Source organism: Lepidochelys kempii, chromosome 17, assembly GCF_965140265.1.
Source record: "Lepidochelys kempii isolate rLepKem1 chromosome 17, rLepKem1.hap2, whole genome shotgun sequence".
In the NCBI taxonomy this organism is placed as follows: Eukaryota; Metazoa; Chordata; order Testudines; family Cheloniidae; genus Lepidochelys; species Lepidochelys kempii.
In genome coordinates, this window is record NC_133272.1 from 5,103,447 (window position 1) to 5,129,334 (window position 25,888).

Below are 25,888 nucleotides of genomic sequence, written 5' to 3' on the forward strand. Positions count from 1 at the left end.
TGTTTTCTGATTGGTCTATTGAAGGGGGGGCGAGGAAACTATGCCTCTTTTTCGTTTATCTTGTCCACTTCTCTCTTATTGGCTTCTCCCCTCCCACTTTTTAATCTGATTGGTCTTTTGTAAAACAAACAAGCTGGCAAACTGATTGGTTGAGCTGACACCCTTCCAACCAATCGTGAGACAGCTTTCCTTCGTGTGGCGAAGGATGTGCTGATGGCAGATGAGAGCTATGCTGGGATTGGTTTTTCTCCCCTCCCCCTCCTGATCACGTACACTCTTGGCGTCGACTGGCTGGCCCTGAATTCGCTGTAACCAATCAGAGCTTGGATAGCTCCGGCGGGTGTCGGGCTCCGTGGGCGGCAGAAGAGAGCGGGGCTGCGATTGGCTTTGGGTGGCTGGTGTAGCGATTTTGAATCGCAGGGAGGTTGCTCGGGCCGATGAGCCGGTAAGTAAGGGAAAGAGGGGGCGAGCCGAGTGGCTGGGGTGACTCCCCACCCGGGGAGCACAGAGGGGCGGGGCGGCTGAGGCCAGGCCACCCCACCCGAGGGGGGGTGCAGAGAGAGAGAGGGGGGGCATCTCTCCTCTGGGTGAGGGTGCAAGGGTGAGTCGCGAAGGGGGTCAGGGGTTCTGGGGAGGGGGCCTGTGGGGAAAGCGTGAGGGCTTTGCGGGGGCTCCCAGAGTGATGCATGCCCTGCTAGGCTGGGGGGGCATCCTGCCGCGGGGAGGCAGTGCAGTCTAGGGTCCCAGTCTCAGGGCCCTGCCCGGGGTGCTGGGTACGGACACAGGAGAACGGCAGAGTTACGAGCTGGCCAGTCAACCACACACACCTCATTGGGAACCAGACGTACACAACCAGGCAGCAGCAGAGACCCCGCCCCCTCCAAAAAAAAAGAAAAAAAAAAAAACCAAAAACCAGCAGCAGCAAATACAGTACTGTACTGTGCTAATCGTAAACTACTAAAAAGTAAAGGGAAAGCAGCATTTTTCTTCTGCATTGTAAAGTTTGAAAGCTGCATTAAGTCAACAGTCAGCTTTAAACATTTGAAAGAACCACCATAACGTTTTGTTCAGGGTTACGAACAGGCTCCGTTCCCGAGGTGTTCATCGCCCTGAGGTTCTACTGCACATAGTAAGACACGGAGCTTGCGCCTAACTAGGCAAGAGGGACAAAGGGTGGGAGAACAGAAGGATTTTGTTCCCATTTTACAGCTGGAAAAATTGAACCCAGTGCAAGCACCAGTCTGGCATCCTAACCACAATAAAATTCTTCTCTAAGGAAGTTGAGAGGAGAATGGCTGCCACGTGAATAGAGTCAAACTAGCTGTAATAATAGCCATGGTACTGTGGGACTTCTTACTGCAAAGGGTCCCAAATTGCTTTGCGGATCCCCATGCATACACTAGACCCATGTCCATTTCACTCTAATGATGAGAATGCACATTAGTGAGTAGCAAATGAGTGAGCAAACATTTTTTTAAATGAGAGACAATGCTTCACTGAATACCTACTGTTCATTTGAGATTGTGATTTAATTTTAACTCTGATACAACCTAAAAATGCATCCGATGAAGTGAGCTGTAGCTCACGTAAGCTTATGCTCAAATAAATTTGTTAGTGTCTAAGGTGCCACAAGTACTCCTTTTTGCGAATACAGACTAACACGGCTGTTACTTTGAAACCTAAAAATAATTACAGTGCATTTTGTAAAGGGAATAGATTATTTGTTATGAGGCCTGACTACAGCTCTCTACTCTTAAACTGATCAGTGTGGAGAGATGGCTGTTTGCATAGGGATTATTGGATATGCAAATTACTAAGGTTTTTCTTTGAGTGCTTGCTCATGTCCATTCCATATTAGGTGTGTGTGCTCAACACATGCATCGGTTCTGGAAGTTTTTCCCTCAGCAGTATCCGTAGGGGGCCAGCTCTGGCGCCCCCTGGAGTGGTGTCCACATGGTGCGGTATAAGGGGTGCCGCCAGCTCCCCCCACCCTCAGTTCCTCCTTGCTGCCAGTCACGGTGCTGGAACTTCTGCTGCTTCGGCGAGCATTGTTTCGTTCTCTGTTCTTGCAAACTTTGAAAACCTGTAATATAGGTGTATATAGTTAGTAGTTTTCTTAGTTACCTTTAAGTAGCAGTTCTCGAACTCTTCGTTAGTCCTGGACAGGACCAAGCCGGGGTTCGGGGCATGCCAACCCAGGCCCAATGCCTTCCTACTGTCATAGTCAGGGAGCCTGATGTACATGTTCCCTCCGATTCCACTCATCACCAGGGTCCTGGCAAAGATCAAAACAGACAAAGGGGAGCCTTGGAGCAAGTGGTACATTTTACATAGGTCCTGGATATATTATTTTTCCATATCTTGTGCAGAATTATATGATGATTTCCTCTACCAAATCTATGATTTTGTCCTCTCTTCCCAATATCCCTTATAAAAAATTCCACCATATTCACTCACATGGGGTGGTTTAAAATGGGAGAGATTAAAATGTCAGTTTCAACGTCATTCTATCAGCTGTCTTAACATGTACAAACTCTGTCCAGGTGATCACAGGAATACTTTAAAGGAGGTATTAATTTTTTCATGCGTCTAAGCATTACTTCTATTCAAACAAGACAATTCCAAATATCTTGAAGTGGGATTATTCACATGCATCCCTTCTTTTTTTCACCTTTTTGTGGCAGCTCTGCTCTTTAATAAAAGCAGGATTATACACTCTTGTAGAGTGATTTAACTGCTCTTGAACTTGGCTCCCTAGAAATAATGGCAAAGTATAAGCAACGCCGGCGGAAGCTGCGGGCCCGTGCAAAACTTCTAATGAACAAGAAGGGAGATGTCAGTAAACTGCAGTGCTTGAATCCTCTCCCTCAAAGGTGAGCTCACATTACATTTAGTGTTCTCATTAACCCAATTCTCATAGGTCCATTGCTAGTTCCAAAAAGTATACTGAAGCACAGAAATTGGAGATGGAGGAGACTCGTTGAGTCCCATCTACTTCATGGCCTGGCTGCTGCAGAATTGTTCCCTCTTGTACATCTTCCAGTGTCCTTCCTATCCAATCTAATTTTAAATGCCTCAGAAAATTGGGCTTGGAAAAGAGTTATCACAAAATCTCAGTAGTTGGAGCCTGAAAAAACCTGTTGAGAAGATCTTATTCTTTTGTCAGGACAGGAATGTTCCCTACAGTGTAACACAAATTTTCCTACCATCCCCTTCCCTTGCACTGATGTTTACTCCAAACTCATCTGTTACATTGACACTTCTAAATGACCAACAGACTGACCACAGTTACATTTTTGTATGGCTAAAATGATTTACTTACTTGTAAAGATAAATTTGAAATTTTCTTCCACAGGTTATTGGATGGTCTTCCTCCAAATCCCCCCCACAGCCAAAGTAGCACTTTCTGGCCATTAGCCCTCCCAAGTGTAAAGGATGCAGTAAGGCCCTTGGCAATGACAGCATCGTCTTTGTACTGGTGGTGCCAGAACAGTGTTGCACAGGTATGTTTTCTAAATCTCTATTTCTGCCTGTCTGAGATTACCATAGCACTCTGTGCATGTGTACTGCACCTAACTCCAAAATTAAGGTGAAAATTCAATTGTAGCTATTGGAGAATCTATGTCTAGTGAAAGATTTGGAAGGAATTATTAAGGTTCAAATGGGAGGTATCTGCTGGGGGAATAGGTATGGTAAAAATGCCCAAAATTAAGGTGACATTGAGATTGTATGTGAAGTTGGAGACTTTATTGCAATATCTGGAGGATTTGCAATGACCTAGGACCCAGCTTGCAACTCTTAATAGCCTAGAAGATGTGAGTGCATGATCCTGATGGGTCGGACCAAAAACATACTGTAGAATTCAAAGTTAAAATGGGAAATTTTATTGAGAATCTGCAGGACCACACCTTTCCAAAGAAATGTGGCCCATCCTTCAGTTTCTCGTGGTCTACCCGTTTGCAGCCCCCTGCAACATTCAAAATTAGCAAATAATAAGATGAGATCTGAATGTAGAAGGTCTGCTTTTCTGGTGTACTCTGACCAAAGGATGGGAAAGGGAAAAAATTAGACCAGATTTGAAATGGCCTATCCATGTTGTTTCATGCCACTGAATACAATCAGAAGAGTTTCCACTGACTTTCGGTGTGAGTTGTGCTCCCAAGTCCCTTAGGTGCTTTTGATATTTCACCCATTGTGTTTAACTCAGAAAATAGTCCTGGTTTCTTTGTGATGCTTAGAGTTTTGAAGTAATCAAAGACACCATATTTCCTTCACGACTCTACCTGCGGCAACTGAACATGCTGAAGCAACAGGTGGAAAAGCTGGAAATTGAATTTTCCAGACTTCAAGGAGTGATCCAGGTCAGTCACGTGTTAGTCCCATTAGCAGTGTGATTTTTCTCATATTTGCTAAGCTGCTGGTTTTCAATCTGGGGGTCCACAGACTATTTCTAAGATTTCCAAAGGGGTTCAAGTCTCCATTCAAAACTTCTTAGGGCTCCACAAAAAGGTTGAATAACACTGGCTTAAGCATTTAAAGATCTGTGGTCAGTGATGGAGACTAAAAGACCCGCTCAAACAGGTTGAATAAGGCCCTGATCTGGCAATGGGACTCTGTGTGCCAAATGATTATACACAGAGCAAAGCATTGTTAACTACACAAAGTGCCCAAACTGGAAAAAATAGAGTAATGTTTTGCTCCATCTCTCCATCTTCCAATGACTGAAGATGGTGTTTGCGACAATGGTAGGTAAAATATTTTTAGAAATAAATTTTTTTGTTAAAGATCTTCACTGTTTTGGCTATAATGGTTGTTAGTAATTTTCCATAGTAAAAGATGCTGTTGAAATGAAAGCTGCAGCCTTGCAACTTGCTCCATTCAGAAACCACTGTGTCTATATAGAGACCCTCTCCCCCAAATTTAGGGGGCTTCAGGGAATTGCTGAAATGGAAGAAGTTGCAGGAGTGTGGTCTGAATCACTGGTCAAACTTTTCTGCCTTTTAAAAAATTCTCCAGCCCATAACATTCCTTAACGACAGAGGAACTATTATTATTATGGCCTAAATATGTCCTCCGATGATGTTTAGTAGAATATAATGGGGTCAGACACTACATATAAACAAAAGTAGGGAATGCTCTCTAAGTTTTGATGATCAAATTAATTTAGACAATGAAGCTTGTGCCCACCAGTCACAGAGATGCTTTTGAAAATCTCACCCCTAATATAGAATAGAATTGCTAGAGAAATGTATAAATTCAGGTTTGAAAATTATAGGGCCCATCTTTTATTTCTTTAGCTCAGTGGATCTCAAACTTATTTGATCAGGCCCCCCTTTTTTTGTATCTGTAGTCATTTCCCCTCCCCTTCCCCCCAACGTATATATACCACCACCCAGCTCTGCAGGCAGAGCAGAGAGCAGTGGCTGGGTGCCCAGCTCTGAAGCACAATAGCAGCAGACTTAGTACCCCATTGCCACCCTTAGTTCTGCGCTGCTGCTGCTACCCTGGGGCTCCCCACCACCACTAGGTGAGGAACTGGGGGGGTGGGGTGTTGAGCACAGGCTGCCTCCCGGTGAGATATTGAGCCGGGAGGGAAAGAGACCCCGGGTGGCAGTGCTCTGGCTGTCGCCTTTATCCCCGCCTCCTGGGTGTACACAGCCCCTCTGCACGAGCACCTGCCACCTGGGGCTGACACCAGAGCTCTTCAAAAAAAGAAAAGCACGCTGGTTTGAGAACCACTGCTTTAGCTCCTTTCATTGCAAATCACTTCACGTTCCCTACGCATACAGCATCACTGAAATGCTGCCACCCTGAGGCTGGAAGGCAGGACTTAGCCGGCTGGATGATCACTCCAATAGCAGGCACATCGTGGGCCTGGCATCCTGGATCACCAAAAGTTATGAATTCCATTCTCTAAACATTCCTATTCTTTAAACAGTTAATTTAATATTCTATATTTTGTCTTTTTTCTTCTTCTTCTTCTTCTTCTTCTTCTCAGATGAGTGGGACTGTTGTTAGTTCCTCAGAAAACTCTCCTTGTCAAAGGTGTAATAAACCGTTACTAGCTGTTCCTGTCTGTGCACAGATCAGCTTGGCAGACCCGGTATCCCTGCCTTCTGCAGGAGTGCTGCAACCTGCATCTGCCCCCCCTCCTCCACCTCCGCTTCCTCCACCACCACCTGCACCTACAGTACTCAAAAGGGGCAACAGCACAAAAGCACTTCAGGTAGGGAGTAAAAGGATTATTGTATTTCTTCAGTTGGTCTTTGATGGATTTTGGTATATAGTGAGGGAAATGTGTCTTATGAGAACCATGCAATTTGCTGATTTTACCCTTCGTTCCAACTTCCCCTTGTTTTCAGGCTACATCAGTAAAAGATGGGCCCATACAAATAACTCTCAAGGATCTCCTGAATGTGAAACTGAAGAACACACAGAATTACACAAAAACAAACCAGGTAAACCAAAGGACATGTATAACTGGATAGTGGTGTTCTGGGGCAAATCCTGCCAGCTATCAAACCAATGTCTTCCAATGTGTATTGGCGGGAGCCTCATGCAGCAGTTGTAGAAACCCTCTATGCTGGGTAGCCCAGCACCATAGGGGGTCTGTGCACACTGGGGATCTGAGTGCAGGATTAATGGTTCTGCTGAGCAGATTCAGCAACTCCTTTGCTTTGGTGTGGAGAAAGATTGCTCTCGGTGCATACTCCAATTGGTTGGACTGTGCACTATACCCAGGATTTGTGTCTTGAAGTTCTGTTCTAACAAAATAATTCCTGGTTCCCCAGGACCATATCAAAAATGCTTGCCACTAATGGCTAGGGCCCTACAAATTCTCGGCCATGAAAAACACATCACGGACCGTGAAATCTGGTCTTTTGTGTGCTTTTAACCTGTACTATATAGATTTCATGGGGGAGACCAGTGTTGCTCAAATTTGAAGTCCTGACCCAAAAGGGTGTTGCAGGGGGGTCACAAGATTATTTTTGGGGGGTTGTGGTATTGCCACCCTTACTTCTGCACTGCCTTCAGAGCTAGGCAGCCAGAGAGCGGTGGCTGTTGCCCGGGTGCCCAGCTCTGAAGGCAGCGCCCCGCCAGCAGCGCAGAGGTAAGGGTGGCAATACCATACCATGTCACTCTTACTTCTGCGCTGCTGCTGGTGGCCGCGCTGCCTTCAGAGCTGGGTTCCCAGCCAGCAGCCACCGCTCTCCAGCTGCCCAGCTCTGAAGGCAGCGCTGCTGCCAGCAGCAACGTAGAAGTAAAGGTAGCAGTATGGCAACCCCCCCTACAATAACCTTACAGCCTCCCACACATTCCTTTTTGGATCAGGACCCCTACAATTACAACACTGTGTGAAATTTCAGATTTAAATAGCTGAAATCATGAAATTTATGATTTTTAAAATCCTATGACCATGAAATTGACCAAAATGGACTGTGAATTTGGCATGGCCCTACTAATGGCTTACTAAAGAAACATTTGCTAAGTCAAGAAATCTATATTGTTGTTCAGCCTCAGGTGGTGTACAGCTGTAGATCTAATGAAATCAGTGGCGGTTAGGTGCCTAAATACCTTTGAGAATCTGGGTTGTAGAGACCAGAATCATATTCCTGATCTTTCTTGACTTCTGCAAAACTTCTCTTATTCTCATTTAGAGCCATGCATCGAATTTTTCAGGCCACAGTTTTAACCAAGGCTAGTGCCTGTACTCTGGTTAGCTGAAAAATTGCATTTGACAGTTAAACTCTCAAACATTCTCCTAAAAATAAACTTAAGCACCACCTATTATTCCTGCCTCAAGGAATATTCCATTGAAGTGCTGAATATATGCGATGCCCTTTGATCTTTTCCAGCTCATGTCTGTGATGTTTGTTTTAAATCATTTATGCCTTCATATTCTTTCTTTGCTTATATAGTTTAGTTCTAGACAACACATTTTGGGGTAATGATGATAAATCCAATTCATAAAGTAGTTCAATTACTATATTATGAGAGATTTTAGATTTCAGCTAATAATCATAGTTATCCAATCTATATAAACCTTCAGTGCTGTCTGCAAACATTGGAGGAAATCCATCCCTTATGTAGAGTTCATTCAGAAACTTCAGTGGGCTCACACCAAAGTTGAATTAGGATTAATCAGTTGATGAGCCCAATCTCCAAATCCGCAGTAAGATATGTGAGTAAATATTGTTATCCTAACTTTGCAGAGGGGAATTTGAGGCAGAGTGGTTAAGTGATTTGCCACATGGCCACAGAGAGAGCCATGGTCAATGCATGGTGTGTTCCTTTTTAGTTTAGGGTAATAGCATCCAGCATTCCTGTAGCTTTATGAATTTTAACCATGTATGGATATTTTTGCTTGTACAGTGTGTACATAGGAGTCTTCTATAAAATGGCTATTTTTGCCCACGGTACGTTAAATCTTAATGACTCAAAACAGTTGATGAGCCACAGTGCACTAAAAACATGCAGGGTATAAATATTAAATAGATTGTATGTTCTGTGGGGTGTTTTAAAATGTATTTTTGATAATATTTTTATTTTTTAATTTTAGGCAGGATCACCAATGAAGAAGCACAGGGCATTAATTACAGTCTCAGATTTACAAAGCATTAATCTGAGACCTAAATCCAAGCTCCTACAAGCTCCCAGTACAAACCTCCTAATGTAAGGAACTTTCTACATTCTTTGATGTCAAACAGGGAAAAGATGGTATATGTTCAGAATAATCTTCCTTGATAGTACTTGAAAAATATGTTGGTTTTAACGTTTTGTTGTTTTTTATCAGCACTCCCAGCAAAAATCAAATAGACCTTCGAAAACATCTTAAGAAAGTCAATATTCAGAGGTAACTTGGTTTCTGTTTTCTTTTGTTTTTTAACTAATCAGAAATCTAAGAATAATGCCCCTTTCAATTTTTATGATCTCTTCAGGAGTCCTGGTGGAACTCCATTAACTAACAAAGAGAACATGGAAACTGGCACAGGATTGACTCCAATAATGACACAGGCACTGAGGCGCAAATTTCAGGTAAGACTTTGAGTTTAAGTCGGTTTCTTGTTGCATAAAGTTTGGTCGGAGTTTTAAAAGCCCAGTATAAGATATTGCTCCAAAATATTTTTTATCTAGCTCTAGAGCTTGGCAGTGGGAGGTGAAAGCTCTTGGTGTGCCTCATGCAGCTGAGCCCATAATTACTACTACTTATAATAGTGACACTTATCTCTAATAAAACTTTCCCCCATAGATCTTAGTGGTTTATAAAGGAGGGTCATTATTCCCATTTTACAGATGAGAAAACAGCCATAGAAAGGTGATGTGACTTGACCAAAATCAACCAGCAGGTCATGGGCAGAGCTGGGAGTTGAAGCCAGCTGATACCCAGACCACAGAAGACTGATACCCAGTCTACTGCCTTGTGCTACCTACCACTTAGTTAATATATGTTCAGTACTTTGAGAATGTAAAGAATGCTAGAAGTGCTAAATATTATTTGTAGCATAGAAAACAAACTTGAATCTTGGAGTTTAATTCAAAGCAAAACCTAGTGCTCAATTAGATGCACAGCAGCAGCATTACAGAATTCTTCATAAATATGGCCCCAGCATCCTCCTACATGTGGGGAAAACTCTTGCAGAGTCTCCCCCTGTGTTCCCTTCTCCCTTAGAGTTCTTTTCTATTAGGATTTTAAAATTTAGGAGGAGGAACTGAGGTGATAAGGGTTGGATGGCACTTCTATAACTTTGATTCCAAACATTTGGGGCTCACGTGAAGTGGAGCTCATTTAAAGTGCTGCTTTCCAGATGTCTCTGAGGCTCAGTGGTTGCAGGAGTACACCCCACAAGTGGGAATATGCAGAGGTTCTCCAAGACTATGACTATCATGGTGGTAAGCAGCTTTTTGGGCACCAAAAATCAATAAGCTAAAAATATGACTGCTGCTGACACTGGAAAAAAACCTGATTAAAAATGTTATACATGTTAGGAATCCTCTTAGGCTAGATGTTCACTTACACTTAGGATGCAATGAATAAGAATTACCCACTATGTAATTTGTTACTGAAATCTAAATTCTAACTTGGTTCTTATTTTAACAGATGGCTCACCCAAAGACTCCCTCTCCAGCTCGGTTACATACTGCAAGCAGCTTTGAAGAACAGAACTAGACCTGTGCTGCTATATTTTTATGTCAGTTGAGGGTCAGGTTGCTACTTGTCTAATCCCAATTTTATATCACTGGGGAGTAAAGAGTTTGTTATTTTAAGTAAATTTAGCACACATAAAAAGTGCCATTTTGATGGTCCTCAAGAGGGAAGTCTTCTATCCACAGAAGGAATAGCCTTCCCCAGAATGTCCTAATGTGCCTCGGTCTTCACACTGGGGTACCTCTTCAAAGGATGAGAAGAGAATGAGGTCTTTTTGGTCCTTTTGAACATTGACTTCTGAAATTTCCAAAAAGTGTTGTCTTTTTGTAATAGAGATGCATATGTACTTGGAAGTAATTTAAATTTAATGTTGTTTGTCTTACATTTTTTTTAAAGATGATTTTGGCAATATTTGTAATGTTAGAGGGAAAAAATTCAAAAGAGGGAAGTAATTTAAGACTCCAATGTTTCCAGTAACAAATAGGTTTGCAATAGTTATGTGGCTCAATAAGAAAGTATTATTACTGTTTTCCAGCATGTACCATTTTGGCTTGTCTTTACATTAACATACCCAATTTGAGACAACACTGTTTAGTGCCAGGGGACTGGAAGTGAGGAACTCCTAAGTTCCTAACTCTCCCACTGACTTGCTGTGTGACCTTGGGCATGGTCACTAAATGTGTTTCAATTTCCCCATCTGCAAAATTTGGCTTATGATACTGACCTCACAGGAAAGTTGTGATAATTAACTAATAATATTAATGAAATGCTTCAAAATGGAAAGCTCAGAGGTCCTAACTGGTGTTATAGGAATGGAATGAGCAGGCTTGGTTCCTAAACAAATACATAGTTACTATAAGTCACCTTAAACTGCCAGTATCCAGTCTTGTTTATTATAATTATTACATGTTTACACTGCATATTTTCCACCAGTGATTACACATTTCCTATTGTACTAACTTGAAACTACACCACTAAAATAGCCCTGATCATTCTTTTTATATGTAAAAATAAACATGAATGTTGACAGGCTGGAGTTTATTTCCTGTTAATTGAATATGCAAACATAGGTGCTAGAACTAGGAGTGCTGCAGCACCCCCTGGCTTGAAATGGTTTCCATTATATGCAGGGTTTACAGTTTGGTTTAATGGCTCTCAGCACTCTCACTATAAAAATTGTTCCAGCACCCTTGTATGCAAAGTTTCAAGGGGGAAGGAGCTGGAACAAGTGGAAATGCCCCTAGAATTCCACTTGATGTGGCTTCTGCAAGTTGCAGTAGAAAGATCCATCAGACCCCTTGCTGAGTTCCATAGCCTAGAAAGGTCACCCCACTTTTCCTTGGAAGGGCTTCAGTACTAATCAATTGTTTGCAGGATGGTTTTAGAAGTTGGGCTCCTGCGGGTACATATTTCCTCTGGGTTGTAGGTGATTTGAAGGAGAGTTGCTGGGTGCAAATCTCCTGGCATAGTCTCTCTCCTCGTGGTGTTGCTGTTTGATTGGGGATAACCAATCGGCTCCCTGAACGACGTCTTCCCTACTTTCCCCCATCTTTTTCCCTTCCCTGGGCACCCACCCAACCTAGCAACCCACGTGGCTCAGGAAGCAGAGTCTGAGGGCAAGGGGAGGGCAGCCGCGCTCCGCCTGCTCAGCAGCGCCCAGAGTTGTGAGCATGCGCAGGAGCACCATCGGCGTCTCGACTTACCGCGCATGCCCCGCTGTGGCGCATGCCCAGTAGCTCCGAAGGCAGTGTGGCCTATTGGGGCGGCGCGCTGCCGCGGCGATGACCGTGCCGGTGAGCCTGCGGGAGCTGCTGCTGGCTGGGGGCGGCGGCGGCGCGAGCGCCCCGGTCCCCGCCCCCGCGGAGGAGGAGGCGGCGGTGTGCGTGGTGGGCATCTTCGGCAAGACGGCCCTGCAGCTGAGCTCCGAGAAGGCGGCGCTGGTGAGCACCGTGTGCGACCGGCAGGTCTTCCCCCTTTTCCAGCGGGAGGGCGCGGGGCCGGGCGGGGCCGAGCCCGGGGCCGAGCCCGGGGCCGGCGGGGAGGAGGCCGCCGCCGCCCAGGACTACAACCTGCTGCAGGCCTATTACAGCCAGGAGAGCAAGGTGCTGTACCTGGTGCTCACCTCCATCTGCGACACCCCCCAGCTGCTGCAGGCCTGCAGGGACCTCAGCGCCGGGGACGCCAGGGTGCCGGGGCTCGGCCACCCGCCTGGCGCCCCGCTGCCCCACGCCGAGGCCCATGAGTTCTGGAAGCACCAGGAGAAACTGCACTGCCTGAGCCTCCTCTACCTCTTCTCCGTCTGCCACATCCTGCTGATGGTGCACCCCACCTGCTCCTTCGACATCACCTATGACCGGGTCTTCAGGGCCCTGGATGGGCTGAGGCAGAAGGTGCTGCCCTCCCTCAAGGCTGCCATCAAGGACTGCCCGGTTGGCAAGGAGTGGAAGCTCAACTGCAGACCGTGCCCACCCCGCCTCCTCTTCCTCTTCCAGCTTAATGGGGCCCTGAAGGTGGACCCCCCACCGGGCAGGGGGCAAGATCTCTGTGGCCAGCTGGAGAAGCCCCCACCCAAGAAGCATTCACCCAAGAGGCGGTTGCAGCATGCCCTAGAGGACCAGATCTACCGCATCTTCCGTAAGAGTCGGGTGCTGACCAACCAGAGCATCAACTGCCTTTTCACTGTGCCTGCTAACCAGGCCTTTGTCTACATTGTAGCTGGTGGGGCCCAGGATGGAGAGGACCCAGTGGCCATGCTGCTGGAGCAGCTTAGGGGCAACTGCACAATGAAGGAGACTGATTCCTTGCTGGCACCCACCTTGGCGGGGCCCAGGAGATATCAGATGATGAGACATGGCAGGCAGCAGCTGTCCTTCCATGTTGAGAGTAGCAGTAGCAGCTCCAGCTCCTCTGGGCAGTTGGTGGACTGCACCCTCAAGGAGTTCCTGTGGCAGCATGTGGAGCTGGTGCTAAGTAAGAAAGGCTTCGATGATAGTGTGGGGAGAAACCCTCAGCCCTCTCACTTTGAGCTTCCCACATATCAGAAGTGGGTTGCTGCAGCTCAGAAATTGTATGAAGTTGCCATTGAGGGGAAAGATGATGACCCAGCTTCCCCCACTGGGGAACTGACCTCCAAAATCATGGGAAGCATCAAAGTCTTGGAGGCGTACCTAGATATAGACACCAAGTTTTCTGAAAACCGTTGCCAAAAGGCTCTCCCCATGGCCCACAGTGCCTACCAGTCCAACCTGCCCCACAACTACACTATGACAGTTCATAAGAATCAGCTAGCCCAAGCCTTGCGTGTGTACAGCCAGCATGCCCGGGGACCAGCCTTTCACAAGTATGCCATGCAACTTCATGAAGACTGTTACAAGTTCTGGAGCAACGGGCATCAGCTGTGTGAGGAGCGAAGTTTAACTGATCAGCACTGTGTGCATAAATTTCACTTACTCCCCAAATCAGGTAACTAAGCTCAGTTGTGTTAGGATCCTTTTGTAGTGTACAAGTTTTAAGCCATAGGAAAACATTTTATCTGACTGGCCACTGAATTTTAAAACTGGCTTTATTTTAAAATAAATACTATTAAGTACAGTAAATCATAGACTCTAAAAATAAGTCTTGTGACTAATGTTAATGTTATGAAAAGTGAAGGAATGAGGGGTTTAGATTCTATTTCTCTGTTTATTGAAGGAATAGTTATAGCAAAGGCCGTGTTGCCTAATCCTGATTGGGAGTTAACACTCCCAGGAATTGAAAATAGTTGAGTTTCCATGGTCTGTTCAGTCCTTGCTGTCTGTGCAGAGACTGCCAGTTGTGGTGGTGGTTTATGCAATATGTATTCGTGGGCTGGGACCACCAAACTCATTTCATAGAGGACAAAAAACAGTAATCAGATGGTGGAAACAAGTGTATTAGAACTAGTAATCTACAGGTTAAAGGCTCCATACCCTATTCTCAGTCATCACTTTCCCCCCAAATATAACTTTGATTTAGAACCTCCCCCCAAACTAATTGCTACTTGGTGTGAATAAGGGTTGCAGGATTGGACTCATTAATTACTTGGGTTCTCTCCATGCCAGTTGGACATATGTTTCCTGCTAGGAAGGATGTAGGAAAGATGGTTTCCTAGGGAGGTGCAAACACTATTTTAAAGTAGAGCCATACTGTGCAAGGAATAGAACTTTCAAGGAATATATATAAATAGCCAGAAGAACCATTTGTCCTTTCAAGCAAGATCTGGTAAGTATCATAGTTAAGGCCTAGCTGCACCTTTGAACCTGTCTGAGTGCATCGCCTCGTGTTAATTCTCTTGTCTTCACCTGGTGAAAGGACAACATAATTTTCACACTCTGAGATCTGGTCATTGGGCTACAGCATCCTGTGTGCCACCCAGGATTACTCTGCAAGCCTGACTGGTAAACACAGTGACTCAAAACAGCCATTCAAAACAATGTATTGTTTTATCTTAACAGTAGAACAAGGCATATTGAGAAAAAAGGATTTCAACAAAATAAAAGGTCTATATGCATATTTGCCTTACCTAAAGACTTAGGAAGTCCTAGTTTATTCCTGAGCCCTTTGCCTCTAGGGATTGGGGTTCAGTCTACTCCCCAGCAGTCTTTGCCTCATTTTTTCCTGTCCTTCAGAGACCATCTTCTTATCCATCCAAACTTCATTGTTCGAGTTTCCTCTGCTTGGATCCCCCTATGGGGACTCCCAAGCCAGATTGTTGAAATCAGCTTGGTCAGAGGTAAAATTTAAACTAAATGATAGTTGCATTGTCTTTTAAGTAATGATAAATGGGGGACTATCTATCCTCTGCTTGAATTAACCCCTTGCAGTCATATAGCAAACCCAATATCAATCAAATGGGTGGGACATAAATTATTACATAGCAGCTCCACATCCTGCACAATAATCAATTGGCAAGAAAGGCAGCTCAGTGTGTACAAAGGGCCTTTGTAACTAGTTGTATAACAAACACAGGGAAGGGGAAGTTGCATGGTAAATTGGCAATTTTGGAAAGTAATCGGGGTGGGGAGGGAGCGTGAGGGATCATTGCAGAAGAGGGTTGAAGATGGCTAAATTATACAGGTAGCTCTCCAGATGGGGTGAAGCAAACTCCAATTAATCTTGTTACTTTTTCAGGGGAAAAACCAGAGCCAGATAGAAACCCTCCAGTGTTGTATCACAACAGCCGGGCTCGCTCCACTGGTGCCTGTAACTGTGGGAGGAAACAAGCACCCCGGGATGATCCCTTTGATATCAAAGCTGCCAATTATGACTTCTATCAGGTAATCATTAGCTTTCCATTTTTGCTTCAAAAGGAAATATTATTTATTAAGCCATAGCTATGCTTGTGCTGTACAAACAAGGCACAGCTTTTATCCTAAAGAGTCCAAAGAAAAAGTTAAGAGGTGACTTGATTGTGGTCTATAAGTGTCTATGGGGGGGGGGAAGAGAAAAAGTGATTGAATGCGGAAGCTAGCCAAATTCAGACTAGAAATAAGGTGCACATTTTTAATAGCAAAGGTAATTAACCATTGGAGTAATTTGCTTGGAGATGTGGTGGATCCTCTGTCACTTGACGTTTGTAAATCAAGACTGGATATCTTTCTAAATACATGTTTTATCGTTTTAACAGAAGTTATGGGCTTGATGCAGGAGTTACTGGGTAAGATTCTGTGGCCTGTGTTATGCGGGAGGTGATGCTAGATGATCATAACGGGTCCTTTCAAAATCGGAGCCTAGGTCTGAGACAGACAAAACAGTGCAGACACAACTAGTACTTAGTGTTCCAATAAGAGTTGGAGCTGGCATGGGAGTACTGCACTGCCTTTTTTAAAATGGTCTTTGCGTTAGTTTGTTTTAAGGAGGGATTTGATGGAAGAAAAGTGAGTCCTCTGACCCCAAGGAGAGAGAGACCTAAGTGAAAAGGGGGCATGGGAGAGAGCCTAAAACTCCCTTCTATGTAAATATTACCTTTTTCTTATCCTGCTCCTGTAAGACCCAAACAGCTTACTCCTATTGCCTTAACAGTAGTTGAGTACTCAGTACCTTGCAGGATCAGACCCAAGCCATCTGAATAGCTTGGTGAACAACCTATTCATTTTCCGTGAAAGCAGTAAAGTATGGGCTTTTCTACAATTACAGATTTATACCACTTTGACTATACTAGGATAGTTAAAGCAGTACAATTCCCTACCTTCTAGTTAGGGGTTCAGCAATAATAGTATTGGTTTTGGTTTTTTTGCCAGAAGCTGGGAATGAGTGACAGGGGTTGGATCACTTAATGATTACCTGTTCTGTTCATTCCCTCTTGGGCACCTGGCACTGGCCACTGTCGGAAGACCAGATACTGGGCTAGATGGACCTTTGGTCTGACCCAGTAGGGCCATTGTTATGTTCTTACAGTATCAAGGTGCTTATATTGGTGTAGCTTATAAGGGAAGGTGTAAGGCACCTTTATACCAATATAACTTTATCCTCACTAGGGAGTGCACTGATTTTTAACTGGTTATGTAGAAAATCTTACCCCTAACCAAAATAGTTATAGTAGTACAAAAACAGTGTGTGGACGTGTGCATAGTGTCTGTAGTTCATGCAGAAGTGCACTGGTTCCCACTTCACCAAAAGAGAGCTTCGAAATATTTGCTTGAGGCCAAGTTGCATTGATTTGTTAATACTATAGCTTATTATATTAAACTGCATTCAGTTAGTTTTGTGATTCAGAGCTATGTGAACATTGAGACTACAGATGACAAGTTAACTGTGTTCCATCTTTCACAGCTGCTGGAAGAGAAATGTTGTGGGAAACTGGATCACATCAACTTCCCAATATTTCAGCCGAGTACACCTGATCCAGCACCAGCCAAGAATGAGACCTCACCTGCCCCTCCAGAAGGAGAAGCTGAGAAACTTAAAGAAAAAGAGCCTCAAACCCAGGGAGAAAGCACCAGCCTGAGCTTAGCCCTTAGTTTGGGTCAGTCGACGGATAGCCTGGGCACCTACCCAGCTGATCCTCAAGGTGGAGGAGACAATGCAGAGACTCATGGGCAAGCATCAGAGTCTAAAAGCGAGAAGAGGCCAAGCTTGGTAGATCGGCAGGCATCCACGGTTGAGTATCTTCCTGGCATGCTCCATTCTAATTGCCCTAAGGGGCTTCTTCCCAAATTCTCTAGCTGGTCACTGGTCAAACTTGGTCCTGCTAAGGCTTATAACTTTCACACAGGCTTAGACCAACAGGGCTTCATACCAGGAACAAACTACTTAATGCCTTGGGACATTGTCATCAGGACAAGAGCTGAAGATGAGGGAGATCTGGACACTAATTCCTGGCCTGCTCCTAATAAAGCTGTTCCTGGCAAACGAAGTGCAGTTGTAATGGGAAGAGGAAGGCGGAGAGACGACATAGCTCGAGCCTTCGTTGGATTTGAATATGAAGACGCCCGTGGTCGGAGGTTCATGTGTTCAGGGCCGGAGAAAGTCATGAAGGTGATGGGAAGTGGGCCAAAAGAATCGGCTATAAAAGCCCTTAATTCTGATATGCCCTTATACATCCTCTCATCAACTCAAGGACGAGGACTTAAACCATATTATGCTCAGTTTATAAGACTCTTTGTTGTGGTGCCAGATGCTCCACTGCAGATAATACTGACACCTCAGGTAAGAAATTAAAAATAGAATCTAGCTATTTGTAAGTGACTGTAGGAACTGCAAAATGTAACTCTAAAAAGTGTATTAAGAACACTTATTGTGGGACAAAAAGACACACAAAGGAATGTAGGATCCTTCATTGTTGCAGAGGGTAAGAGTAGATAATCCAAGAATTTCCTTTCAACCTGAACCAGGATTTAATTAATGTTCTTTAGGTCAATCCAAATTGGTACTGGCCAAAAATTATTGGATTGTTGCCACCAAACCCATTTCACATAGGCCAGTTTTAGTTCAGAAATTCTCAACAGACAGACGACATATAAACCACCACCTCATTGGGAATGCTCCTTGATATGTTCAGCCAAGGACTGAATGGGGCATGCCATGTCTCTTCTCATTCTTTAGGGAGAGTCCTCACAGATCAGGTTTGAGTACAGTGGTGGTGTGGGGAAGTTTGCTGTGTAGTTGCAAATGCTGTACGTGTTCTGTAAACAAATATTTCTTGAGTCTCCAAGGCTGTTGTGACTTTAGCATTTGTCAGCCTAACTTTCTTCTTAATACACATTTTATCACAGATGACATAGTAGGGTTCCAATAGGTTGAAAAGACATTTTAAATAATATGCCACAGAAAATGCACCAGAATAATCTTTTTTTAAAAAGAACTGCTGAGCATTGGGAACATAAGAATTAAAAATTAAAATGTCTTCACAGAAAAATGGTAATTCATGGCTAAGATGGATTTTTATCTTCAATTCTTCTCTGAACTCGGGACAGAGAATCTGTAGAATGAAAAAGATGTAATTTTCATGTATTTCTAGATGCTGAGAAAAGGAGATTGATATTTGAAATTGATATGTGTGCCACTTTTTTTTAAAGTAATGAAATATGAACAAGATGTGTTTTCCAGTAGTACGCTGTCCTGGAATAATCTTACCATTTATATAGCACTTTGTAAAATACGGCAAAAAAATTTCATTTGTTGGTACCTCAAGTAAATAATACAGCATCACTGAAATGCAGCCAGCACACAGTATGTTTATATCAGTTGTGGGGAGAAACAATCTACTTCCCTAAAGTGCTCTGGGATCATTCATATACCCATGTGAAAATCTAATATGCTGAAGGAAACAATTACACCACATCAGTTCTTGACCTGGTTAAGACACCGCTCAGTCTTCTAGTGCAGTTGATACCAAACAATATTGTAAGTGCTCTTGAATCATGCTACAGTCCTGAAAAATCCAAGGTGGAAGAACAATTTGAGTCACAGTTGAAACAGTTTAATCTTGTCTGCACTACACAGATGCAACTGGATACCTAAATGTAGATTTTCTTTAAATTTTTTTTTGTAGTGTGAGACAGGGCCTTAGTGATCTGATGCCAAATCTGCTATCTTAAATTCAGCATCTTGATCACACTGGGGTTTGAGACTTTTCCTTTCTGGAAAGAACAGCATTTAAACGCCGTCTTCTAGAAATGCGCTAAAGAGGCTTCAAACCTCATTTTAGTAGAGGCTTATTAGACCAGTGTGGATTTAGTTATTTGAGAGGGTTTTATTCCAATAGTTTGATGATTTTATCTTTTAAAGCACTTAACATATTTCCAACTCTGTTGTTTTTCAGGTTCAACCAGGACCTCCACCTTGCCCTACATTTTATCCTGAGAAACAGGAAATAACCCTCCCACCTGACGGACTGTGGGTGCTGCGATTCCCTTACGCTTATGTGACAGAACGTGGACCCTGTTTTCCTCCTAAAGAAAACCAGCAGTTAATGAGTTATAAGGTTGTTCGAGGAATACTAAAAGCCATTACACAATAAGAATTATTCTGGTACATTGGTCCTGGTTTAAGGTGACATTTTTTCTCAATCCAAATTATGGATTTTGATTCCTAACTGTTGATACTTAAACAGTAATCACTGCTTGGTATAGTGAAACCACTGCATGTAAAGTGAATAGGGTCCAGATTCAGAATAAAGATCTGAGAATCAAAGTGGAGAAAGGAACATGGCAACTTTCTCTGTTTACCTATTCAGTTTTCATATGTAGAAACCATCAACTTTTAATTTATCTTTATATGTCTGAGCCTGTGTCCCTACATGTTTTGATGAGTCAGCTGTGTGTCCCTAATTACATATTTAGGAATTTACATTAAAATTACCCCTGCTTGGAATCAAGCTGTTTACTTGTCAGATGACAGTGAGAAGAGAACCTTTTTCTGTCTCTATAACCTGGCTTTTTAAATCAAAAATATGGACTCTTATTGTGTTATCAGAAACTTTGTATTTGAGTTTTTAAAATGTAATTACAGATATCTTTTGTCATTTTTGGATTTGTCCTCTCAATTCCATCAGAGCCAGGAACCCTGTTCATTCAGGTCAGAAATATTTTTAAAAAAGCAAATTAAAAATATGTCTACATTCGTGGATCATACAACCAGATCTTGTTTTTGAAAATTATCTATCCAGTGCCATAGCTGTGGCTATAAGAAATCGGCTCCTACAACTAAGTCAAGGTTAGGTGTGCTTTAAAAAAACAAACAAAAAAAAGACAAAATACTGACAACTGAAACCCATTCTAAAACAAGTTTAAAAATTAAAAAACAAACAAAAAAGCCCTAGTAACATATATCAAAGGGTTAGAATTTCTCCCAGTTTGCACTACTAGGGCAGTTAAAGCACAGTATGGGAATTGTGATACATGAGTTCTTTTCCCTTCTAGTTTGTCATGTTAAGTAAATTACTCAAATGTCTGCCTCATTTTCTAAACTATAAGATGCGAATAATGCCTCCCTCGCTCTTTGAGGGCTGCTGTGTGACTTAATGCATGAAAATTTAGAAAGTGCTTTGAGATCCTGGAGCAGAAAACTTAAGGAGTCAGATTACTAAATTGTTCGTGCTTCTTCATATGGTGATTGAATAGAGAAACATCAGTGAGAGGAGAAGAATTTGCATAAACAAACTGAAATGTTTAGACTGTTACTGGAAGAAGAGGAAAATTCAGCTGGAACTCAAAACAGCTGGAAACAATTGATGGTGTTTGTAAAATGCCTGTACAAATATCATATGTGAAAGGCGCTTGTGGAGTATAACACTTAGGTACAAGAATACAGTTGTAGAGAGATTAGAGCAGCTGGCCCACTAGAAGGCTCTTCTGCCTCAAATAACTCTGAAATGAATGGCTTGGTTTTCAGAGTGTCAATCTCATATTCAGATTGTGTATATGCTGTCATTGATCATAAATTACTGAATGTTAAAGAAAGGTAATCTGTTTCATTTGAGGAAAAAAGTGGAGTGGAAATATCTTATCAAGGATAAAATGGTGCAGATTATGTTGTCTCTGTGGAATAACTGTTTACTGAGATTTTGACATAATTGATAAATTCATAAATGATCAGTATGGGAAGACTGGGGTTTAATGCAGTTTTATGCACATGAAATGGCCAAATGCAGCTTGCTTCCAAGTCAAGCAAAAGAAGAATAGATTTTTCCTTAATACTAAACTCTTAATTTCCTATCCCGTCTCCATTAATTTTAAATGTCTAATTGTCTGAAGTCTATCAGACTTTTGGATCTTTATCCCAGTTTTGGCCTCAGTAGGTGGGAAAGTTTGCCTCTAACCTCTTTTAGGTGGTGTGAGAACTGGTGCACTTAAACTCCAGGCTGAATTGAAGATTATGATAATGTAATAGGCACTGTAGGTCTCCCTCTATAAAACAAGCAAAACATTACACAAATTCCTGGGTTTATGGTGTTTATTGATCACACCTGAACTATCAGTCACTTTAAAAAGGAAAGTTTGACAGATTATTTTTGTTGATCCTAGAAACCATTCTTGCAATAATCTTTTAAGTATGATTTTGTTTTAGATGGGGTTTTATAGTGCTGGTTACTAAACATCCCTAGCACTTTCCAGAAGAATAAGGGTTTTCAGGCACACTCAGTCAATTTACTTCAGTCACTTGTTTTACACCAGTTGAATCACAAGCAATTGGCTGTTTCCAGGCTAGCCACCCTCTGTTGAATTACCTGGTGTCCATATTAGGGCTGCATTAAAGCCAGTGATGTGCAGGTGACTGGTATATTTATTCAAAATATTCTCAGTCATCTACATTTCTGTGTAGGTGCTACCCCTTCCATCCCAAGTAGGTGGAAAGGGTAGCACCTGTGGCTGCTTGTGACAGTGGGGTGGGGGTAGGGGTGCAGAATGTAGAGATGCCCCTAGGCAGAGGTTAAAGGGCTGTGGGGTGAAAAGTTATAAAACTTGACACAAATGCTTGTATGCTGGGTGGGGGAAAGAGTTGATTCAAAGATATGCTCTTGCCTAAACCACTGGAGAAAGCAGGAGGGGGTTTGAGGTTCCCCTCAGATGCTGAGGGAGGAAGCCTAGAGGTGCACCCCCTGCTGAGGTGAAATGGGGGCAAGCCCTTCCCCTATGGGGGATGGGAAGGGGAATTCCTTCCATGGCATAAGGTTCCCTGATGCTGGGTGGCAGGGTTTAATCTCGTTATGGGAAAGAAAGAAGTCTAACAACTCTGATGAAGGGAGGAAGTAAAGGAGAAATTAATTTGTCCTTGGGGAAGAGCCCTCCCAGAGAAGACAGAGGTTGGGGAGTTAATCCCATGTGTGTGATAGAGGGATACAATCTGTGGGAAGGTGTTTAATCCACCTCCTGGGATTGGGGGGGGTCCACGCAGGTGTGTGGTTAATTTCCCTCCTCTGTGAGTATGGCAGGGAATGATCTCAGGGAAGGTGAGACCCTGCCGGGGAACCCTTCCTGGGTGTATATGGCAGGGGGAGGGGTTAATCCCCCCTCGGAGTGGGGGGGGGGACTGAGGCCCCTGGGGGCTAGAAGGGGGGAGAATGAGCCCTCAGGTGTTAGAACTGAGTCAGTTTCCCTCAAGGGAGGGCCGAGCCCCCTCCTCGCGCGTGCGGCTGCGCGCCTGCGCTCTCCGTTCCCTCGCTCGGGTTGACCGGCGGGAGAGGCTGCGGCTGCGCGGGGTGGGGCGGGCTCGTGCGCGGCTGCCGGAGGCTGACCGGCTCGGGGGGAGCGGGCAGGATGGCCGGCGTCGCCCTGTGTCTGGTGTCTACGCTGGGCGGTTACCTCCTCACCTCGGTGCTGCTGCTCAAGTGCCCGGGACTGCTGCACCGGCCCAAGCGGCAGCGCTTCCGCTGCCGGCACATCTCCCACCGCGGCGGTGAGACCGGGCACCGGGGCCCGCGCGGCTCCTGCGGGAGCGGGGTCGTTTCCCGCCCTAACCCTGAGGGGTGCGGGGTCACCTCTCATCTCAAGGCTTGGGGGAGGGAGCACCCCTTTCCCCGGCTTTCCCCCATTCCTCCCCGGCACGGTGGTGGGGGATTCACCTCAAACCCCTCTCGCCAGGGCCCGGTCCTTGTTCTTGCGGGAGTCGGGGTCAGCAGCCCCCAGCCGCGCTGCGCCGCACAGGGCTGGTCATTCCCGACGCGGCCGCGGTATGTGTGTGACGCTGATCTGCCTGTTACCTGGGCGGCTTGGCTCTGCTAGGCTGGTAATAGCCGACACTGGGTGTTCTGGCTGCCTGCAACGCAGCGATTTCCGTTCGCACTGAGTGTGTCTCCCCCCCCCATCTTCTCCTCGGCACCCCATTTTCATCCCCCCCACCACCACCGCCGAATTGTCCTTGGTTTCAGGGCTGAACAAATTCTCCAGCTCCAAGCAAATCTCACATGGAGACCCCTGGCTTTCCGTGGAATCCACATTTTGGTGGTTTCTACCCCATATTCAAAGCGGGCCCAGATTCACTATCATTTTTTTTTCTCACACACACAAACAAAAGTGTGCTCTAGTGGTGAGAGCAGGGTATTGGGAGTCAGACTTCTGCGTCCTATTAAAATAATGAAAACATTTTCTAAAACCTAACTTTTACAAAATCTACGTTTCTGATTAGTGATTGACCTAAGTAATTTTGCACATAGTGTGTTTTCTAGGGTATGTTAGTTAGCATATAACCAGCCTATTGATTTACCTTCTCCATAGTTGCACCAATCAGCAGCTTTAAAAGTTAATTCTTATTCAATAGGATGGTTATCTGTTAGGCACTTCTATGCAAACAACCTTTAACTGAATGAAGGACAGTGTATATGCTGTATACTACAACTAGGGCAGTAATACTAACCTCAGGATACTGAAACAGCTAGTTCACCATGTAAGACTGATACTGTGAGAAGTGTGTTGGATGTATATATAACATAGTAGAAAAGAAAAGGAGTACTTGTGGCACCTTAGAGACTAACATTTATTGGAGCATAAGCTTTTGTGAGCTACAGCTCACTTGATCGGATGCATACAGTGGAATGCATTCAGTTTATGCGCAAATAAATTTGTTAGTCTTTAAGGTGCCACAAGTACTCCTTTTCACAGATGCAGACTAACACGGCTGCTACTCTGAAACCTATATAACATAGTGTTTGCTAAATAAAACTTCTTTAATCTACTGCTTTGGATATATTGTCAGGACCTTGCTGTGTTACCACTATGAAATTCAGAAATCAAGATATCTCTTAACCTCTTTGAGTTTCTCTTTGTACTGAGATGGCGGATCAAACTCTAACCCTTCTATCTCAGTTTACAGCACCTGCATAGAAGTCCTCATCCATTATTTGTAGATAATCTTCCATTGGTCTAAATTTTGAAATGGTAAATCTGAAAGATCAGTAACCTGAGCCCTGATATTCGATGCTAGAATCCATGCAGGCTGTGCAGATTGAGTTGCAGCCTGTTTTGAAAGCATTGCGTACCAGTCACACTCATTGCAAATAGGCTTCCACTTTGTATGTTTTTAATTGATAATGAACTATATTTTCTTGTGGTCATTGGGGGTTTGTACCGAGACTGTTATATGTACGAAGTTGAGGGAGGAGAGCCTTCTTATTTCATATGTGTTTTTGTAGAGTTCTGTCATCTTATAACTCATCTGCTGCTCTGTCCATGACTCTCATCTGCCCCACATTGATGTTCTCTGAAGTAGAATGTGAAATGAAACTCTCTAGATGTGGCCACTTTGGCTCAGTGCCAAGTATGCCAGGGAAGGAGGTCTGCAATTGTTTGTACCTTTGGCTATATATCTGACATACCAAGTAAGAAATAAATCACTGTGGAGAGGTACCTAAACATATAATATGTCAGAACACACGTTGTAAACCCAGCCTTTGCGTTTCGAAGGAAGGAAGATGATTCATTGCAGTAGTTCATTTTCTTATTTCAGTTCCTCTGTCACAAGTTAGTTCATGGAAATTGTGTTGCAGAACTAGGGCTCCTTTTTCAAAACATTACAACAGACATTTCCAGGGAATCTGACAGGGTGGATTTGATTTAAATCACTAGTCAGGAAGACTCGATTTAGTCATGGATTTCTACATAAAAATGCATTCTTTTTGGTTGCTATAACCTTTATACATATTCTTCACAATCAGAGATAGATGTAGGTTTCATTTTTAGAAGGTACACACTATACATTTTTAAGTGATTTATTTTGAAAACTTTTCAGATTAGTTTTACAGCTATATGAGAAAATGAATATTGTTTGGTTATTTCATTTACCAAAGTCATTGAGAGGTGAACTATCTCCAGTTCAACAGGTTAATCATTAATATTTGGAGGATTTTCTTGCCATGCTGCATTAGGAGGAGAACATCACCAGACAGATATTTAAATTGTTTTATTTAACTAAAACAACGTTATGTATTCCGCATTTTTTTTCTTCAACAGCAAACATATAATATTTTAACAAAATAAGCATATGAATTTTTGATTTTAAACATTCAAGTTTTTTAAAATCAGGTTTGTTTTTGTTAATTGTTTTTAACTAAAATAGTTACATGAAATATTTAAAAAAAAACACCACAAAAATTTAATAGACTATGGCAGCCAAGTCAACATAAGAAATTTAAAATATTGGCTTCTGCAGCTAACTCAGTGGTCTTCACCTTCATTTTCCTGTTTGTTCATAATCTGGAAAAGAAGAACAAGCTTACTTGCTTTTTCAGGTCCCAAACAATTTCTCAATTTCGAATGAATTAGTCCAAAGGAAGAAAATATTCTTTCT

General features: G+C 43.5%; 3 protein-coding genes across 8 annotated transcripts in view; all 3 read left to right on the forward strand.

Annotated features, from left to right (window-relative positions):
• The first annotated feature begins 352 nt into the window (after nt 1–352).
• Nucleotides 353–11,129, forward strand: PRR11 (proline rich 11). Of its 2 annotated transcripts, none has more exons than XM_073315255.1 (10): nt 353–445; nt 2,759–2,873; nt 3,356–3,503; nt 4,239–4,361; nt 5,999–6,226; nt 6,363–6,458; nt 8,561–8,673; nt 8,795–8,854; nt 8,940–9,036; nt 10,100–11,129. In XM_073315255.1, the coding sequence occupies exons 2-10, from the start codon at nt 2,764–2,766 to the stop codon at nt 10,166–10,168; spliced, it is 1,044 nt and encodes a 347-aa protein (XP_073171356.1). In that variant the 5' UTR covers nt 353–445; nt 2,759–2,763; the 3' UTR covers nt 10,169–11,129. The 2 variants fall into 2 exon arrangements, with proteins under 2 accessions (XP_073171356.1, XP_073171357.1); XM_073315256.1 differs by having other exon boundaries at nt 6,086–6,226.
• Nucleotides 11,130–11,902: 773 nt separating this feature from the next.
• SMG8 (SMG8 nonsense mediated mRNA decay factor) lies at nt 11,903–21,136 on the forward strand. The gene is made up of 4 exons (XM_073315312.1): nt 11,903–13,609; nt 15,296–15,441; nt 16,937–17,812; nt 19,428–21,136. Exons 1-4 carry the CDS (start codon nt 11,929–11,931, stop codon nt 19,623–19,625), a joined length of 2,901 nt encoding a protein of 966 aa, XP_073171413.1. The 5' UTR covers nt 11,903–11,928; the 3' UTR covers nt 19,626–21,136.
• A 1,531-nt stretch (nt 21,137–22,667) lies between these two features.
• Nucleotides 22,668–25,888, forward strand: part of GDPD1 (glycerophosphodiester phosphodiesterase domain containing 1) — a 33,224-nt gene continuing 30,003 nt past the window's right edge. For 4 of the 5 annotated variants that reach the window (XM_073315218.1, XM_073315220.1, XM_073315219.1 and 1 more), the window contains exon 1: nt 22,789–23,002. In XM_073315218.1, the coding sequence (XP_073171319.1) occupies nt 22,864–23,002 (139 nt within the window). In that variant the 5' untranslated portion in view covers nt 22,789–22,863. Of the gene's footprint in view, nt 23,003–25,888 lie in introns of all 5 variants that reach the window. The other variant, XM_073315217.1, reaches the window with a different exon arrangement.

Coding starts and splice junctions, on each gene's coding strand:
- SMG8 (XM_073315312.1), top strand. CDS start 11,929: ATGACCGTGCCGGTGAGCCTGCGGGAGCTGCTGCTGGCTGGGGGCGGC. Junction 13,610..15,295: donor TCACTTACTCCCCAAATCAG/GTAACTAAGCTC, acceptor TTACTTTTTCAG/GGGAAAAACCAGAGCCAGAT. Junction 15,442..16,936: donor CCAATTATGACTTCTATCAG/GTAATCATTAGC, acceptor CATCTTTCACAG/CTGCTGGAAGAGAAATGTTG.
- PRR11 (XM_073315255.1), top strand. CDS start 2,764: ATGGCAAAGTATAAGCAACGCCGGCGGAAGCTGCGGGCCCGTGCAAAA. Junction 4,362..5,998: donor GACTTCAAGGAGTGATCCAG/GTCAGTCACGTG, acceptor TCTTCTTCTCAG/ATGAGTGGGACTGTTGTTAG. Junction 6,459..8,560: donor ATTACACAAAAACAAACCAG/GTAAACCAAAGG, acceptor TTTTAATTTTAG/GCAGGATCACCAATGAAGAA.